This window comes from Notechis scutatus, chromosome 4 (genome assembly GCF_049901735.1).
Source record: "Notechis scutatus isolate UNSWTSFEM ecotype Mainland chromosome 4, rNotScu1.2, whole genome shotgun sequence".
NCBI lineage: Eukaryota > Metazoa > Chordata > Lepidosauria > Squamata > Elapidae > Notechis > Notechis scutatus.
The window spans coordinates 52,379,001-52,395,067 of record NC_142012.1 but is presented as its reverse complement, the minus strand read 5'-3'; the positions used below and the strand labels follow the sequence as shown (position 1 = coordinate 52,395,067).

General features: G+C 48.2%; 1 protein-coding gene across 4 annotated transcripts; it reads left to right on the top strand.

Moving 5' to 3' along the window:
• Positions 1-3,462: 3,462 nt before the first annotated feature.
• Positions 3,463-15,611, top strand: WFS1 (wolframin ER transmembrane glycoprotein). Of its 4 annotated transcripts, none has more exons than XM_087963467.1 (7): positions 3,463-3,600; positions 6,415-6,492; positions 9,262-9,406; positions 10,951-11,121; positions 11,814-11,897; positions 12,002-12,147; positions 13,137-15,611. In XM_087963467.1, exons 2-7 carry the CDS (start codon positions 6,424-6,426, stop codon positions 14,946-14,948), a joined length of 2,427 nt encoding a protein of 808 aa, XP_087819593.1. In that variant the 5' UTR covers positions 3,463-3,600; positions 6,415-6,423; the 3' UTR covers positions 14,949-15,611. The 4 variants fall into 4 exon arrangements, with proteins under 4 accessions (XP_087819593.1, XP_026546061.2, XP_087819591.1 ...); XM_026690276.2 differs by having other exon boundaries at positions 3,469-3,596; XM_087963465.1 differs by lacking the exon at positions 3,463-3,600 and adding an exon at positions 3,628-3,738.
• The last annotated feature ends 456 nt before the right edge of the window (positions 15,612-16,067 follow it).

The following is a 16,067-nucleotide window of genomic DNA, read 5'->3' as shown; positions in this document are numbered from 1 at the left end:
ATTATAATATACTCTTATATTACCCCAAAATATATCAACTATGGCTATAATTTTTTACACTACCTACTGGGAAGTCTGCACAATTCCCTCCACAGAGGAACAGCTACTCCCAGTTGTGGGAGTACAATCCAGTGTCGAGAGTAACGCTATCTCGGGCCATAAAACCGATACAAATGTGAACAAAAATTGTATTGCATGGGCTTGTACTAGATTTAAAATGTGTTTCTTTTGACACAGAAGCGTAATAATCTAGCTCTAAAGGATCAGTTTGTGAGAAGGCTCCCGGTTTGCTGCCCGGTTGCTGGGTGGGCATGGCCTATCAGAACTTCCGACAGAGCCATTTTTCACCTTGCTCAGGCTCCGGAGGCTTCCCTTGGGCCTCTGGGAGGGCGAAAATGGCCTCCCCCAGGGTACAGGGGCCCTCCGGAAGCCGGACACAGGCCCATTTACGGACTTCCGGAAGGCTCATTCCCACCCCCCTTCCAGAGCCTCCGCATCGAGCCTGCACTTACCTGCATCCAAAACAGGCCGCGCAGAGACTTCTGGGAGCGGAGGGGCAGGGTGGGCAGGGCCAGCCAGTTGGTTCAACTACGGTTTCGGCGAACCAGATGTAAATTGAATCCCACCCCGTCCCCCCTTCCCCCCAACTAGAGAATGAAATATTTTGGGGACTATTAAGAGGCAGAATATTATATTTCCCCTAAAGAGAAGAGGAGAAACATGTTCTTAAAAGGCAGGAAGCAGCCCCAGTCTTCCTGCTAAAGGAAAACAGTCTCGAGCAGAAACATGACATCTTTAGGAATGGAGCTGCCCCAAACCTCTGGCAGACAGTGGGGCAAAGGGATGTGATTCCCATGGCCTCAAGCATCCCCAGCTGCAATGGTGCACTTGATTCAGTGGGATGCTCCTATTATTACGAGGCACTCAACAGGAATCCCATCTTCCCCTCTTTTTTTTTTTTAGGCAGGCATAAAAAGAGTGGCGCGGTGGCCTAGAGGTGGTGCTCTCGCCTCACAATCCGGAGGCTATGAGTTCGATCCTCGGTAGAGGCAGATATTTCTCTCTCTGGGCACACTGAGAATATACCTGCTGGGGAAAAACTCCACATTGGTGACAGGAAGGGCATCTGGCCAGTAGCTCCATTCAGTTGCCCAGATTCCACCCTGCAAGGGATTATGGGGTTCTTAAAAGAAGATGATGCATGCATGCACACTAACACACCCTCCATTAAATTTGCTCTTAGTGAGTTATGGCTGAAGAAAAGTACTACTGGTATCTGGAGCGTCTGGCATAAAGCATGCCCATCTATCTATATATATAAAAGCGAAATACCGCTCATGCATCATCACAAAATCTCCAGAACTGTAAAGCCTACAACTTGAAATTTGGCACGTAGGTTCCTCTTAGCTTCTAGGGGCTCACTAAGAAAGGATTTTTCCAAATGACCATCAGAGCATTATTAGTATTTCCTGTTCTGTCTCACCTTTCTTCTTTCCCAAAAGATGAAAGAGTACAAACTCACACAAACACAGACAGGCAGGCTGGCTCGGATTTCACAGAGTTAATTCTTTGGAACTGATAATATCCTTGGCATTCCAACACGCTCTGCCTGCCAAGTCCGAACTGATAACAAGTAAAAAGCTTCTTACAGAAAATTACAAGGCAGACCACAAAAATCATTCCCAAAGAAAACCTGAAGTAAGATCAAACTTTGTCCCGTACAAAGTTCCAGCCGACAACACACCCATTTTTATCCCCTGTGGGGTGTGGCTCAATGACTCAGCTCACTCTCTGACCCTCCCACACCTCCTATGTTGCTACTCACATTTCTCCCTACGACGCTGCCTAGGATCAAGCCAACATTCTTCCTCTTGACTCCCTGCCAGGGGCTGCTCCGATATGCCTTCCTCCTGATTAATCTCGGGATGTTCCTCTGGGTTGCCTGATGAAACCTGAGGCATTATCAGGGAGGAAGGCATTGCCAGAGGAAGGTCCTGGGGAGGAAGGCATTCCCAATTCCTCCTCCTGATCTTCCGAGTCCTCTTCCTCTAACAACGCAGGCTCAGGAATCAGAGCCACAACAATTTCCTATATTATTCTTATTATTAACACGCTCTGATGCTAAAGAGTTCCACTCCCCCCTCCCCACCTGAAAAGAAATCTCTTCCAAATGCAAAACACAAGCAGAGGAGAGGAGTTTCAGTTTTACAGCACCAAGCAGCTTTAGTATCGAACAGTTGAGCTAAGTCACTAACAGCATCCATCGGTATTCATCTGGCTAGCGTCCTGTCAGTGTGTGAGAGAGTTGAGGGCTGTTTGGAAACTGAAACGGTATTTGAGCAAGAAGGAGACAGCAAGGAGCTTGGGCGTGGCTTAGCTCAACTGTTCTGTCCTAAAGCTGCTTGGTGCTGTGAAAGTGAAAGTGAAACTGAAACTCCTCTCCTCCGCTTGTCTTTTGCATGTGGAGATTTCTTTTCAGGTGGGGAGGGGGAGTAGCATGGGAGTGTGTTAATTGCTGTATAATAAATACTAATCAAATAAAAATGCTCTGATGGTAATTTCGAAAAATCCTTTCTTAGTGAGCACCTAGAAGTTTGTAGGCTTTACGGTTCTAGACATTTTGTGATGATACGCAAGTGGTATTTCGCTTTGAGAGAGAGAAAGAGAGAGACAGAGACAGAAACAGAGAGAAAGAGAGAAAGAGAGAGAGAGAGAGAAAGAGAGAGAGAGAGATAGATAGATAGATAGATAGATAGATAGATAGATAGAGACAGAGAGAAAGAGATAAATATATATATATATATATATAATATACATATAATATACATAGAGATAGAGAGACATAGACAGAGAGAGATACATAGATATACATATATATATACATATAGAAATATAAAAGAGAGAGAGAGACAGAGAGAGAGAGAGAGAGAAAGAGATAAATATAGATAGAGATAGGAGAGAGAGAGAGATAGAGAGAGAAAGAGAGAGAGAGAAGAGACAGAAACAGAGAGAAAGAGATAAATAGAGATAGAGATATATATAGAGACAGAAACAGAGAGAAAGAGAGAGAAAGAGATAAATATAGATAGATATATATAAGAGAGAGAAGAGAAGAAACAGAGAGAAAGAGATAAATATAGATAGAGATAGAGAGAGAGAGAGAGACAGAAAGAGAGATAGAGATAGATAGTTAGAGAGAGAGAGAGAGAACATTTTTATTTAAACACACACACACACACCCCAGTGTTGGAGAATTCACCGCTCTGTAAAAAAAGAAAAGAAAAAGGGAATAAATGTCCCAGGGAAGGATGAGAAGATGATGAGAACAAGATGAGAGAAGGCTTCGGACCCCCGCAGCCCTCCATCCTCCCCTCCATCCTCCTCTCTAATTGGGCTTCGAGGCTCCGCCGTCTCCTCCGCCCCATAGTCCCGCCCGGGCGAGGGCAGAGCTACCCAAGCGCCGGCTCCTCCCCCGGGGATCCCGCTGGCCCGTCCGCCTTCCCGTCGGCGCAGGGCAGGCGAGAAGGGCCCAGGATCGCGGCCAAGGGCGAGTCGGGAAGCAGCAGCTGCAGCAGCAAGCAAGCCAGGCAGGGAAGGTAGGTAGGTGGGCTGGCGGGCGGGGGTCTCTCTCTCCGCCTCCCCGGCTCCTCCTTCCTGGAATGCGCGTCCCCGCCGAGCTAGGGCACGCGCCGCGGGTTCCCGAGTCTTGGCTTACCTGCTGGCCGGGAACTGGGAAAGGTGGGTCGCGGGGTGGGTTTTTTTTTGGGGGGCGGGGTCGCCAGGGACACTCGCGAGGCTTTGATCCCCCCCCCCTTGCAGGGGAAGCTCCAAGCGGGGGTTAAGGGGGTGGGCTGGGGCTGGCCAGGTGGAGACAGGGCTGGGCTCTGGGTTCTCCGGGGCGTCTTAGCTAGATATAGATTAACAGAGTTGGAAGGGACCTTGGAGGTCATCTAGTCCAACCCCCCCCCCTCCCGCCCAAGCAGGAGACCCCACACTATTTCTGACCGAGGGCAGTCGGGGTCTCTTCTTGAAAGCTTCCAGGGATGCTAAATTAATTGACAGATTAACAGAGTTGGAAAGGGACCTTGGAGGTCATCTAGTCCAATCCCCCTGCCCAAGCAGGAGACCCTACCCCATTTCTGACCGAGGGCAGTCGGGGTCTCTTCTTGAAAGCTTCCAGGGATGAAGCTCCCACAACTTCCAAAGGCAAAAGCTGTTCCATTGAATATAGAATACCAGGGTTGGAAGGTGCCTTGGAGGTCATCTAGTCCAACCCCCTGCCCAAGCAGGAGGACATTTCTGACAGAGGGCAGTCCAGTCTCTTCTTGAAAGCCTCCAGGGATGAAGCTCCCACAACTTCCGGAGGCAACTTCTGTTCCACTGGCTGGTTTGGAGGGCGAGGCTTTGATTTTTATTATTTTTGTTTTTGTTCTCCCCTGGGGGGAAGCTGCAGGCAGGGTTGAGGGGCGGGGCTGAGGCTGGCCAGGTGGGGGTGGGGCATTACAAGCTGCAGGTGCTTTAATTTCCCCCTCCCCCACCCCCAATGCCCACCCTGGAAAGGCAGAGGAAGCCCCCTCCTCCCCCACAACCCCCTCCCCTCCCTGGTCCAGTTCTCCGTAGCATCCCTCAGCTGGCAAAACGGTTGCAGACGCCATTGCAACAGGGAGTGGGGGGGGGAGAATATTGTGGGGTGGGGGAAACAAGGTGTTAAAAAAAAAAAAGATGACCAGGAAATTGAGCCAATCCCTCCGGCCTCATGACTGGACTGGACTCAGCAGCTGCCAATGATGATGCCTCTGTGGAGGGAGGGAGGATGGCGCTCAGCTCCACTTAGGAAGAAGGAGCAGAGGGTGGAGGGAGTAGGAAGGGTGCGGAAGGAGCGGGGGCAGCCAGTCCCAGCACATCCTTAAAAGGGCCCAGCGATTGAGGGAATTAGGCACTCCCAAGTAAACCTCCTGGAGAGGTTTGGCCAAGCCAGGATCAAGAGAGGGCGGGGTAGGGAGAGAGAGAGAGAGGGAGGGAGGGAGGGAGGGAGGGAGGGAGAATAGATTGATGGAGATGGAGATATAGATAGATAAATAGATAATAGATCGATGGAGATGTAGGTAGGGAGAGAGAGAGAGAGAGAGAGAGATTTCTCACCCCTCCATCTACCCCACCTAAATTCCAATTAAACCAATATGCATATATATCCTTAATATTTCTGAATCAAAATCCCACCCTCAGTGGCTTTAAATCCAAACTTTGGGATGAGATAGATAGATAGATAGATGGATGGATGGATGGATGGATGGATGGATGGATGGATGGATGGATGGATGGATAGATAGATAGATAAGAGGCTCTCCCCAACCCCCATGAACCCCCAGCAGCCCACACCTGGTTGTAACCCCTTGTTTAATTTCATCTCCGTCAACGTGTTTTGGAGATGGTTTGTAAGTGATAATACTGAGAGGTGGAGATAAATTAAACACTTCAGATAAAAGTTTACTGCTGGTCAAATATTTAAACTCTTGACCTTGTTGCCAAAGAAATATAGATTGCTTAACGTTGTGAAACGACAACACCAATATGACATTAAAGTAGTTTTAGAGCTCACAAGTTGGTCTAAGAGGCGAGCAGGCGGCAGCTAAGCTCCCTCATTATTGTCTATATTGGGATTTCTCTCCTGGAAAGTTTTCAAGGACGACAAATGGCTGCGCATTCTGGTCTCCCTTTTTAAGTGTGTGAGACGTATCTTAGGATCACAAATCAAGTCTCTTCTTCGGTAGGTGTTCACGTTGCCTCGCTACTCGATGCCATCCAAGGAAAATGGTTTTTTTCTTAAAAGACTCCTTTTCCAAGGAGGGTGTCACCCGAAGGCCTTGGCACTGCAGGATGAGCAAATTGACACTTGGGGCCAGCTGTCTGCTTTGCCCTCTTGGTGACCCACTGGATTCTAGAACTTGCGGTGTGGGGGGAGATTGCAGGACTGTGAGTAAAACTGGGATCTCTCTCTCTCTCTCTCTCTCCTCCCTCCCTCCGTCTCTCTCTCTCTCTCTCTCTCTCTCTCTTTCTTTCTCTCTGTCTCTCTGCCCCTCTCTGTCTCTGTCTCTCTCTCTCTCTCTCATCTCTTTCTGTCTCTCTCTCTCCCTCTCTCTGTGTCTCTTTCTTTCTCTCTGTCTCTGCCCCTCTCTATCTCTCTCTTTCTCTCTCTCTCTCTCTCTCTCTCATCTCTCTGTCTCCCCCCTTCTCTCTCTGTCTCTCTCTGTGTGTCTCCCTCTGTCTCTTTCTGTCTCTCTCTCTTTCTCCCCCCTCTCTCTGTCTCTGTCTCTCTCTCTCTCTCTGTCTCACTCTCGGTGTGTGCCTCTCTCTTTCCCCCTCTCTGTCTCTGTCTCTCTCTCTGTCTCTCTCTCTCTCTCCTGGCTTTTCTAGAAACCCACGATGGATGCCGCCGGTTTTGAGGAACTGCTGGCCAGAGCAAAAGCTGGAGAACCAAAGTGGCAGACAGAGGTTATATCGTGCATGCTTTCTTGCTGTCTTTACCTTTTTTTCATTAAACATTTTAAGGAAATAATAGAGACGAGGAGGAGGCATGGCAAAGGAACACAAGAGTCAAATAATAAGTAAACAAGGGCTCTAGATACAGAAGTTTTCCTAGACATTGCAGGTACTGTCTGTTCATCTTCACACTGAGACATAATAGAGACCCAGAAGATGAACGGACCCATGGAACAGCTGTCCTGCCCTACATAAGAGGCACTACAGACAAAATTAGTAAGATACTATACAGACACCACATCAGGACTGCCTTCAAAACAGACAGAAAAATAGCAGCCATCCTCAGAAACCCCAAAGACAAAATTGACCTGGAAAACCAAGGCATATACGAAGTCCCCTGTGCATCATGCCCGGCCACATACATTGGACAGACCAATAGAAGAATAAGCACCCGCCTGGATGAACACAAAAATGCAGTCAAAAAGCTGGAACACACTTCCTCACTAGTCCAACACATGGAAGCCACAGGTCATAGAATCAACTTCAATGGCACCAAAACCCTAGCCGCTATAGAAAATCCCAGCCACAGAATCATCAGAGAAGCCATAGAGATTGAAAAAGATCAGAAAGCATGAACAGAAGAGATGATTCCACCAGGCTGTCAATCATTTGGAAGCCTGCACTCACAAACAAAAAATCTCCACACCACAAGCCAGGCAAACACCTGGGCACAAACAGATCCCCTGATACCTCCAGCTCAAACACACCCCAACCAGGCACCCAGATGAAACCCAGCTTCCTAACTAATGATAGACGTCCATTTACCCGAAGCCAAGCTGCACTAAAGGCCTCCAATAAAGTTGCCAGCCAATCAAGATACAAAAAGAGCCAAAAAACAGACAGAAGATATTAGAAGCAGAACACAGCAAACTCCAAGACCAATAAACACAGACCAAGACTCTCAACCAATCAGGATGAAAAAAAACCATTCTGGCACAGCAATAGGCTGCCCCAAATTTAAATCTGAAACCACTGTAAAAGTCTAACTCACAGACTAACACTATACAGAAGCCTGATGATGGCAGATGAGATTCTGCTGAAACGTTGCTACAACTTTAAAAGCACCACTACTATGACGTGGGAAAATACCCGAACAAAGCTGAATGCTATACAGCAGGGGTGTCCAACCTTTCACCTTCCCTGGGCCACATTAGAAGATGAAAATTTGGTTTGGGCGCACATAATTAAATTAAATTAAATTAAATTAAATTAAATTAAATTAAATTAAATTAAATTAAATTAAATTAAATTAAATTAAATTAATAAAATAATTAAATTAAATTAAATAAATTAATAAAAATAAAATAAAATTATTATTATTATTATTTATTATTAATTATTTATTAAAAATTATTTATTTTTTATTTTATAATTTTCCGGCCAAATTTTGCGGGGTGGGGGGAAGGGGGGAAAGCTTGCCTGCCTCGCGCCTACCTCTCCTCCTGCAAATTATTTATTTTTATTTTCCGGCCAAATTTTGCGGGGTGGGGGAGGGGGAAGAAAGCTCGCCGCTCACGCCTACCTCTCCTGCAAATGCAGCAGCAGCGGTGGCGGGGGCAGAAGCAGCAGCGGCGGTGGCGGCGGGGGCAGAAGCAGCGGGGCGGCAGCGGCAACGGGGGCAGAAGCAGCAGCGGCGGGGGCAGAAGCAGCGGTGGCAGCGGCAGCGGGGGCAGAAGCAGCGGCGGCGGCGGCAACAGCAGGAGGTGGCAGGGCGGGACTTTTGGGCTGCAGCTGCCCGCCTTTTCTGTTGCTCGCCTCGCCCCGCCTCGCCTACCTCTCCTCCTGCAAATGCAGCAGCGGTGGCGGCGGCGGCGGCAACAGCAGGAGGTGGCAAGGCAGGACTTTTGGGCTGCGGCTGCCCGCCTTTTCTGTTGCTCGCCTCGCCCGCCTCGCGCCTGCCTCCTCCTCCTCCTCGCTGGATCTTTCATGAAGGTTGGGGTGGGCGTTGGGCCGCATTACGAGGCGACCTGGGCCGCATGCGGCCCATGGGCCGCGGGTTGGACAAGCCTGCTATACAGTATATTGTATATATAATATATAATATATACTGTATATTTATACTATAATATATTATGTACACATTACATATTATATTATACATTATACGTTACACATTACATACTATGGTATATATTTTATATAATATGTCATATATAATATGTATAATATAATATATAATATTCATATATATATATATTTATACTATAATATACGCATTACACATTACATATATATATATTATACACTAATGCTATATAATTGTAATACGTCATATTCATATATATTATATATCATATGTTATGCATTGCACCTTATATATTATACACTATACGTTACACATTACATATTATGGTAGATATTCTATATAATATGTGATATATATAATATATAATATTCATATATATTTATACTATATATTATATATTATGCATTACACCTTACATATTATACATTATGCATTACACATTACATATTACATACTATATATTATAACAAGTGCTCTAGAAGGCCGTGAAGATTACCGTCTTCCTAGATATTACAGGTTGCCCTCAGCTTATGACCACAGTTGAGCCCAAAATATCCGTTGCTGAGCAAGACATTTGTTGAGTGAGTTTAGCCCCGTTTTATGACCTGGATGTTAAGTGAATCCCTGCAGTTCATTAAGTAAGGAATGCATTTTCCCGACTGAAATGAGGGTTAAAAATCTCCCGTTTTTCGCAGGTGGGGAAGCATTACTTGACGCTGGCCAGAGAGCAGGATGAGGAGCTGAACAGCTGCAGCGCCGTGGAGTGGCTGATCCTGGCGGCCAAACAGGGGCAGAAGGAAGCCCTCCAGATCCTGCGAACCTGTTTGGCAGAAGGAAAAGGTAGGAGCACGCTTTCACGCTCGCGGGCAGTCCTCGACTTACAGCTGTTTGCTCGCCGACCATTCAGAGTTGAAAACGAGGACTCGTATCTGTTTTCCAACCTTTGCCTCTTTCCCGTGATCGTGCGACCAAAATTCAGACGCTCAGCAATTGGTTCCTATTAATGACCGTTGAGGCGCCCTTTAGGCCACGGGGATCACTTCCAACGAGCAACGTTAACGGGGAGCCGCCTCCGCTTCACAGCCATGGTACTGTCTTAGCGACTGCAGCATTTCTCTTAATAGCTGCGGCAGGAAAGGTTGTAAAATGGGGCAAAATCCACTTAACAACCGCCTCACTTAGTAAGAAAGAAAATCTGGGGCTCAGTTTTGGTCCTAAGTCGAGGATTACCTGTACTTCCAGCCAGTGATCAAAACTACCGGTTTGCGTGAACCGGTCCGAACAGGCAGGAGCCCATCACTGCCCTTAGATTTTGAAGCCACGATGTTGTTCTTCTGCCTGGACCTCGTCAACTTTCAATCTTTCCTTGGAGGATTAAGTGAAGTAGGTCATATTTTTCAAGGTGTCGCATCCCATGCCCGAAATATTCTGCCTTTTAATGGTTTTGATGATTTCCCTTGGCTTTCCCAGGCAGCTTATTGTGATGACCCGGGGCATGGCACAAAGGCAACACAGTCAGAAAATCAGTAAGAGTCCCTTTATTAGCTCCAACTTTGCTCTCAATGTCCTGGTTACCTTCTGGCTGGAGAAAAACTCTCCCAGGAACAGCGTTTGGCTGCAGAGAATCAAGTCCAAAACATGGTCAACACAAACTGTAATTTAAAGTCCAAACAAGCCAAACTGAAGTAATTAGTTTGGCAGGGCAGGAGCACGAATTTCAGACTTGAAGGCACGGTAAAACTCACATGGTTGGGAGGACACCAGGAACACAGATAAGCCACGACAACACAGGATAAAGTCACGTTTGTTCCCAGCAGTCTGCCGCACGCAGCCTGCCTTTCTTATACACTTCCCTTATGTCTTCCCAGCTGTGGCTATGGAAGGGAATCAGGGCCCTTTCCTCCCCCGTAAGCCACGCAATCCACGTTGCTCTCTTCTCCATTCCTCTCTATGTGCCCTAGAATGAAGAGTGGGTGGGCCTGGGTGTTCCTTTGAACTCCCTCTCCCTTGTTCTACTTTTCCCTGCTCTGCCCAGCTGGACTTTGCCCTTCCCCAGCCTCCACCACAGCCAATGAGCCACACTTCCATTCCCTGTCAGCTGTTTGGCTTCCTCCTTGGATTCAGACTCCAACGGGCATGACACTTATCCGCTCCTCATTTCTGATTTTTTTAAACTCAACTCATACATAACACCTCCTGTAAATCCACATTTCAAATGCTTCCAGTCTCTTCAAGTGGCTTTCTGTCCGGAAACCAACTCTCCACTCTGTAGAGCAGGACAGAAACCTCCATAGAGAGGTTTTGCAACCGGGGGGTGGGGTGGGGAGTCAAATCTAACCTTTGCAATTCCACCCCCCCTTCTTCTTCTTCTTCTTCTTCTTCAGGCATCACTTCAGAAAATGTGCAAGAGGTGAAGAAATTATTACATGAGACTAATTTGGAAAGAGCAGTGAGGAAAGCAGCTTTGGTCATCTACTCGAAATTAAACCCGAAGAAGAAAAAGGAACTGGCTGTTTCAGAACTATTAGAAAATGTTGGCGAAGTGGACAGCGAGGGTCTGTATCGTTTATTTGCACGTTAAAGCTGTGTGCTAAACCAGAGTTGCTTGGGATAGCAAGATGGGTGGTTTATAAATTTAATAAATAACTTAGGGGTATTCCTCGACTTACAACAGTTTTGTTGTGGCCCTCCAGCGGAGCTGGCAGCAGGCTCAAGACAGTGAGGAGGTTGGGGAGGAACATGGGCCAGTCCTGGAGTCTGGGGAAGGCTCTGACGAGGGCTCTGCATCGGAGACAGAAATGGGGCCAGGGCCGTCCGACAGTTATCAGCTGCCTTCGGAGTTGGAATTCAGTGGGAAAGAAGAACAGCTGGAGCCTGTTCCCAGTGTGCACATGCACAGAGATGCCAGGAGAAAGGAACAGTTAAGGAACAAGGGAGTAAAGGGGGAAGGTTACTGCAAAATCCCCATTTCTACTCCACCCCACTAACCTGCTTTCCAGCTCTGTTCTCCTGTGCAGGGCAACCAAAGAAGACCCAGCCAATCAGCCGGAGCTCAGGAGGCAGAGGAGAGATGGGGGCGGGGCCAGTCAGAAGTGGTATTTGCTGGTTCTCCAAACTACTTAAAATTTCCGCTACCGGTTCGCTAGAACCAGTCAGAACCGGCTGAATACCCAGCTCTGGTTTTAACCCTTTGTGTCCCGCTTCCCATTAAAACTCTTCACACCGACCTGTGTTTCCATGAAAACAGGCCAAGGAGAACAGCGTTCGGGGCCGCTTCCAAAGACCGTCCAGAAGCAAAGAAGGATGCTGGAGAGATTGGTTAGCAGCGAAGGTAAGGAAAGGCTGCCTGGGTGGGACTCTCTCCTCTTTAGACCCTTCTCCCACCTTCTGCTCAGGAGGAACCATAGAGATTTTTTTCTCTTGAATGCTTTTTAGCTAAGAACTATATCGCCTTGGATGACTTCATTGAAATAACCAAGAAGTATGCCAAGGGTATCATCCCATCAAGCATGATCCCTCAGGATGACGATGATGATGAGCTGACAGGAAAGAGCCCCGAAGAGCTTCCGTTCCGACAAAAGGTGAAGAGCTGGAGGGCTTCGAAGCCATACTTGCCCCCGTCCCCTGCCCCGTTTGGTCAGGGAGGGCGGAGGACGCAGAGAGGACCCTGAAAGGGTTCCCGGAGAACAGCCCACAAAGGAGGGAGAACCTGGCAAGCGTGGACCAGGTGGGCGAAAGAGCCCCTTTCATTGGAGGGTCTCCAGAAGGCCCAGTTTCAGGTCGTAGGCCGTGGGGGCACTGGGATCACCCAGCCTCAGGTGCAGAGCCAAAAGGTGGGTCTTACCAAGGCTTCCCACCCTCCTTCCCAATCCATATTTATGGGCGTGAAAAAGGGAAGAGCATGCTTTGTTGAAATTCAGCCCGTTGGTCACCGAGTTGTGGTTAAGTATGGTCTTCAGCTCCTGGGCAGCGCCCTCAAGAGATCTGTGTACCACTTCAGACGCCCTTCCCAACCTTGATTGGGCAACGGATGAGAGTGGGTGGGCCTTGGCTGCAGCCCACCCACTCTTTGCAGATTTACCTACCTTTTCTGATCTCTCGTGGCATGCCACTGGACTAAACAGGTGCCGTTGGGCCTGGGAAGATCCCTGTGCAGTCACTCCCAGCACGTTGATTTGTCTGACGGGACAAAGCAGGGCCTTGAGACGTGTTGTTTCGGAGCTTAGTTTGTTTCCTATCCTAGTCAGCTTGCCAGTCTTGTCCAGAAAGACAAACTCGAGGTTCATTTGAGCCTCTCTGCTGCTTGGGATGACCCATGCATGGCCTCTCTTCAGTGGTGGGATCCAACCGCTGTAACAACCGGTTCAGGGAGCGCGCACGCAATGCCTTTGAAAATAGCAAGCCGCCCCAGCGATCCGCGCTGCTGCGCCGATCTGCTGGGCTTCAAACAAAGGAAATATAGGACAGAATAGCACAGAGGCGGGTGGATGGGCCCAAACCATCGCCGGAACTACCGGTTTGCCTTAACTGTTCCGTACCGGCTGAATCTCACCCCTGCCTCTCTTTCCAGATCATCAAGTATCCCCTCCACGCCATCATGGAAATGAAAGAGCACCTGATCGAGGTGGCCTCCAAAGCTGGCATGCACTGGTTGTCCACCATCATCCCAACCCACCAGGTCAATGCCCTGATCTTCTTCTTCATCCTCAGCAACCTGACCATCGACTTCTTCGCCTTCTTCATCCCCCTCGTGATTTTCTACCTCTCTTTCATTTCCATGGTGATTTGCACCCTGAAAGTCTTTCAGGACAGCAAAGCTTGGGAGAACTTCCGCACCTTCACGGACATCCTCCTCCGTTTCGAGCCCAATCTGGATGTCGATGAGGCAGAAGGGAATTTCACCTGGAATCACCTGGAGCCTTATTTCCATTTCCTGCTCTCGGTCCTCTTCGTCCTTTTTTCCTTCCCGATAGCCAGCAAGGAATGGATGCCCTGCTCCGAGCTGGCCACCGTTTCCGTTTTCTTCATGGTGACAAGTTACATGAGCTTGTGCACCAGTGCGGAGCCCTACACGCGAAGGGCCCTGATGACCGAGGTGACTGCGGGGGCCCTCTGCCTACTGCAAGGGGCCCCCGACCACTGGGGTTCCGTGAAGCTCCTGGGTAAAACATTTTACAGTCTTCCCCTCGGCAGCGTCCTGGTGCTGAACCTCAGCCTCCCTTGCCTCTTGTTCCTCTACTTGTTCTACTTTTTTTATCGCATGGCACAACTGAAGAAATTTAAAGGCACCTATTGCTACTTGGTTCCTTACTTGGTCTGCTTCATGTGGTGTGAACTCTCTGTCGTGATCCTGCAGGAATCGACCGGGCTTGGTCTCCTCCGGGCTTCCGTGGGCTACTTTTTATTCCTGTTTGCGCTTCCGGTGTTAATGTTGGGCGTCGCCCTGATGTGCCTTTTCCACTTCCTACGATGGCTGATAACACAGGAGCTGACCAAGATCCTGGTCACTCTCCTCCTTTGCGCGGTTCCTTTGCTCTTCCACTTTTGCACGCGGGCCAGAGTCTCCATCGTCGAAATGGTGACGTCCCTGACCAAGAGTTCAATTGTGAAACTTATTCTGGTGTGGCTTTCCGCCATTGTCCTCTTCTGCTGGTTTTATGTCTATCGCTTGGAAGGGATGAAAGTGTACAACTCGACGTTGACGTGGAATCAGTACGGGTTTCTCTGCGGGCCCCGGGCTTGGAAGGAAACCAACATGGCGCGAACTCAAATTTTATGCAGTCATCTGGAAGGCCACCGGGTCACCTGGACTGGGCGATTCAAGTACGTCCGAGTGACCAGCATTGAGAACAGTGCCGAGTCCACCATAAATATGCTTCCTTTTTTCCTTGGGGACTGGCTGAGATGTTTGTATGGAGAAACGTATCCCGCTTGCGACCCCAGGAATGCCACCTTGGAGGAGGAGGAGCTCTGTCGCTTGAAGTACTTGGCCAAACACGACTGTCACATCAAGAGGTTCGACCGGTACAAATTCGAAATAACTGTAGGCATGCCCCTTGGTGGCGGGAATGGCAACCGGGCCCCCGAGGAGGACGATGTCACCAAGGACATTGTGTTGAAGGCCAGCAGTGAGTTCAAGCAGGTGTTGCTGAACCTGAGGCAGGGCAGCTTGGTTGAGTTCAGCACCATCCTGGAAGGCCGCCTGGGGAGCAAGTGGCCGGTCTTTGAGCTGAAGGCTCTCACCTGCTTGAACTGCCTGTCGAAACTCTCCCCGGCCGGCCGGCACGTTAAAGTGGAGCACGACTGGCGGAACACCGTTCAGAAAGCAGTAAGATTTGCCTTCAATTTTTTATTCTCCCCTTTCCTGTCCGTTGCCTCTTAAGCTCTGGTTGTTAATGCCTCCTCTTGGTTGTCGCAATCAGATTGAACGGCATTTAGCGCAGTACATTATCCTGCAGTCCTGATAATTTTTCTGCCTTGCACAGTGGATTCTACATTTAGAAGGATGCCGAGCTGCTTACTGATTGAAAGCCTAAGGAAGGATATTCTAAAGGACTAACCTATCTAACCAAAGATGCTAAACCCACAACTTTGCCTTCTATTTATTCTCAATAATTGACAGCTGGTGAAATACTCAGCTGTAACACTCACACTGATGTTAAAACGAGGATGCATGATGAAACCTGGGCACAAATGTTCCAATTTACGACTTGTGCCAGGCGCCATGAAACCATGAGCTTCTGTTCTCCCTTCGCTCCTAACCCCATGAACTGTGGAGGAATAAATCCTCTGCCAATAATTACATCCTGCGAACAGAATGGAGTTAATTCAACGGTACAATTGGGTGTTTTTTGTTTTTTTTCCCTGAGGAAGGGGCCTTCGTCCCATCCTCGGTTTTTTTTTTTTTTTTTTGTCTTCCAGAAAGGAGGAGGAAAGGAAATGGTTTAAGTGATAAGCACGATTGCTTAACTCTGGAAATGGTAATGAACATCTGGAGATGAATTTGTCCTTTCTGATCACAAGCATAAAATAATGATTTAAAAATGTGACACACACTTATTGTCGTCTCTTTTTTTGTACCCTTCATATGCATGTAGTATGTTAACATACCAGATTCTGCATTGTGCATGGAGTAGCCACTGGAGATTTTGAAGCACGCCTCACCTTACTCTAAGGTCAAGTCAAATTGTCCTCAGTTCTGGGTTAATGGCTCCACCTCACCCTCTCCTTCTGAGTCTTTTATCAGCTTGCCCAATTATTCACCATTATTCCTAATCATTAGGGTTTCTCTGAGATTGGGAGGACAGCAAATCCAAGAAATTTGCAGAAGCCCACCGACATCCAAGCCCGCCGATATCCATCCAAGCCGCCTCTCCACTCTTTGAATTGAGAATACCAATTCTGAAATGTGTTTGAATATTAGTAGCTCGGGTTGGTGATTAGGCTGTCGGTTTGAGCTCTGAGCTTGGTGATTTGGCTGCAAACGTTTCGTCCCCATTCG

Excerpts from the sequence above, each read along its gene's own strand:
- WFS1 (XM_087963467.1), top strand. The coding sequence starts at position 6,424 with ATGGATGCCGCCGGTTTTGAGGAACTGCTGGCCAGAGCAAAAGCTGGA. Across the intron at positions 6,493-9,261 it reads AACCAAAGTGGCAGACAGAG|GTGGGGAAGCATTACTTGAC; the intron begins GTTATATCGTGC and ends CGTTTTTCGCAG. Across the intron at positions 12,148-13,136 it reads AGCTTCCGTTCCGACAAAAG|ATCATCAAGTATCCCCTCCA; the intron begins GTGAAGAGCTGG and ends CTCTCTTTCCAG.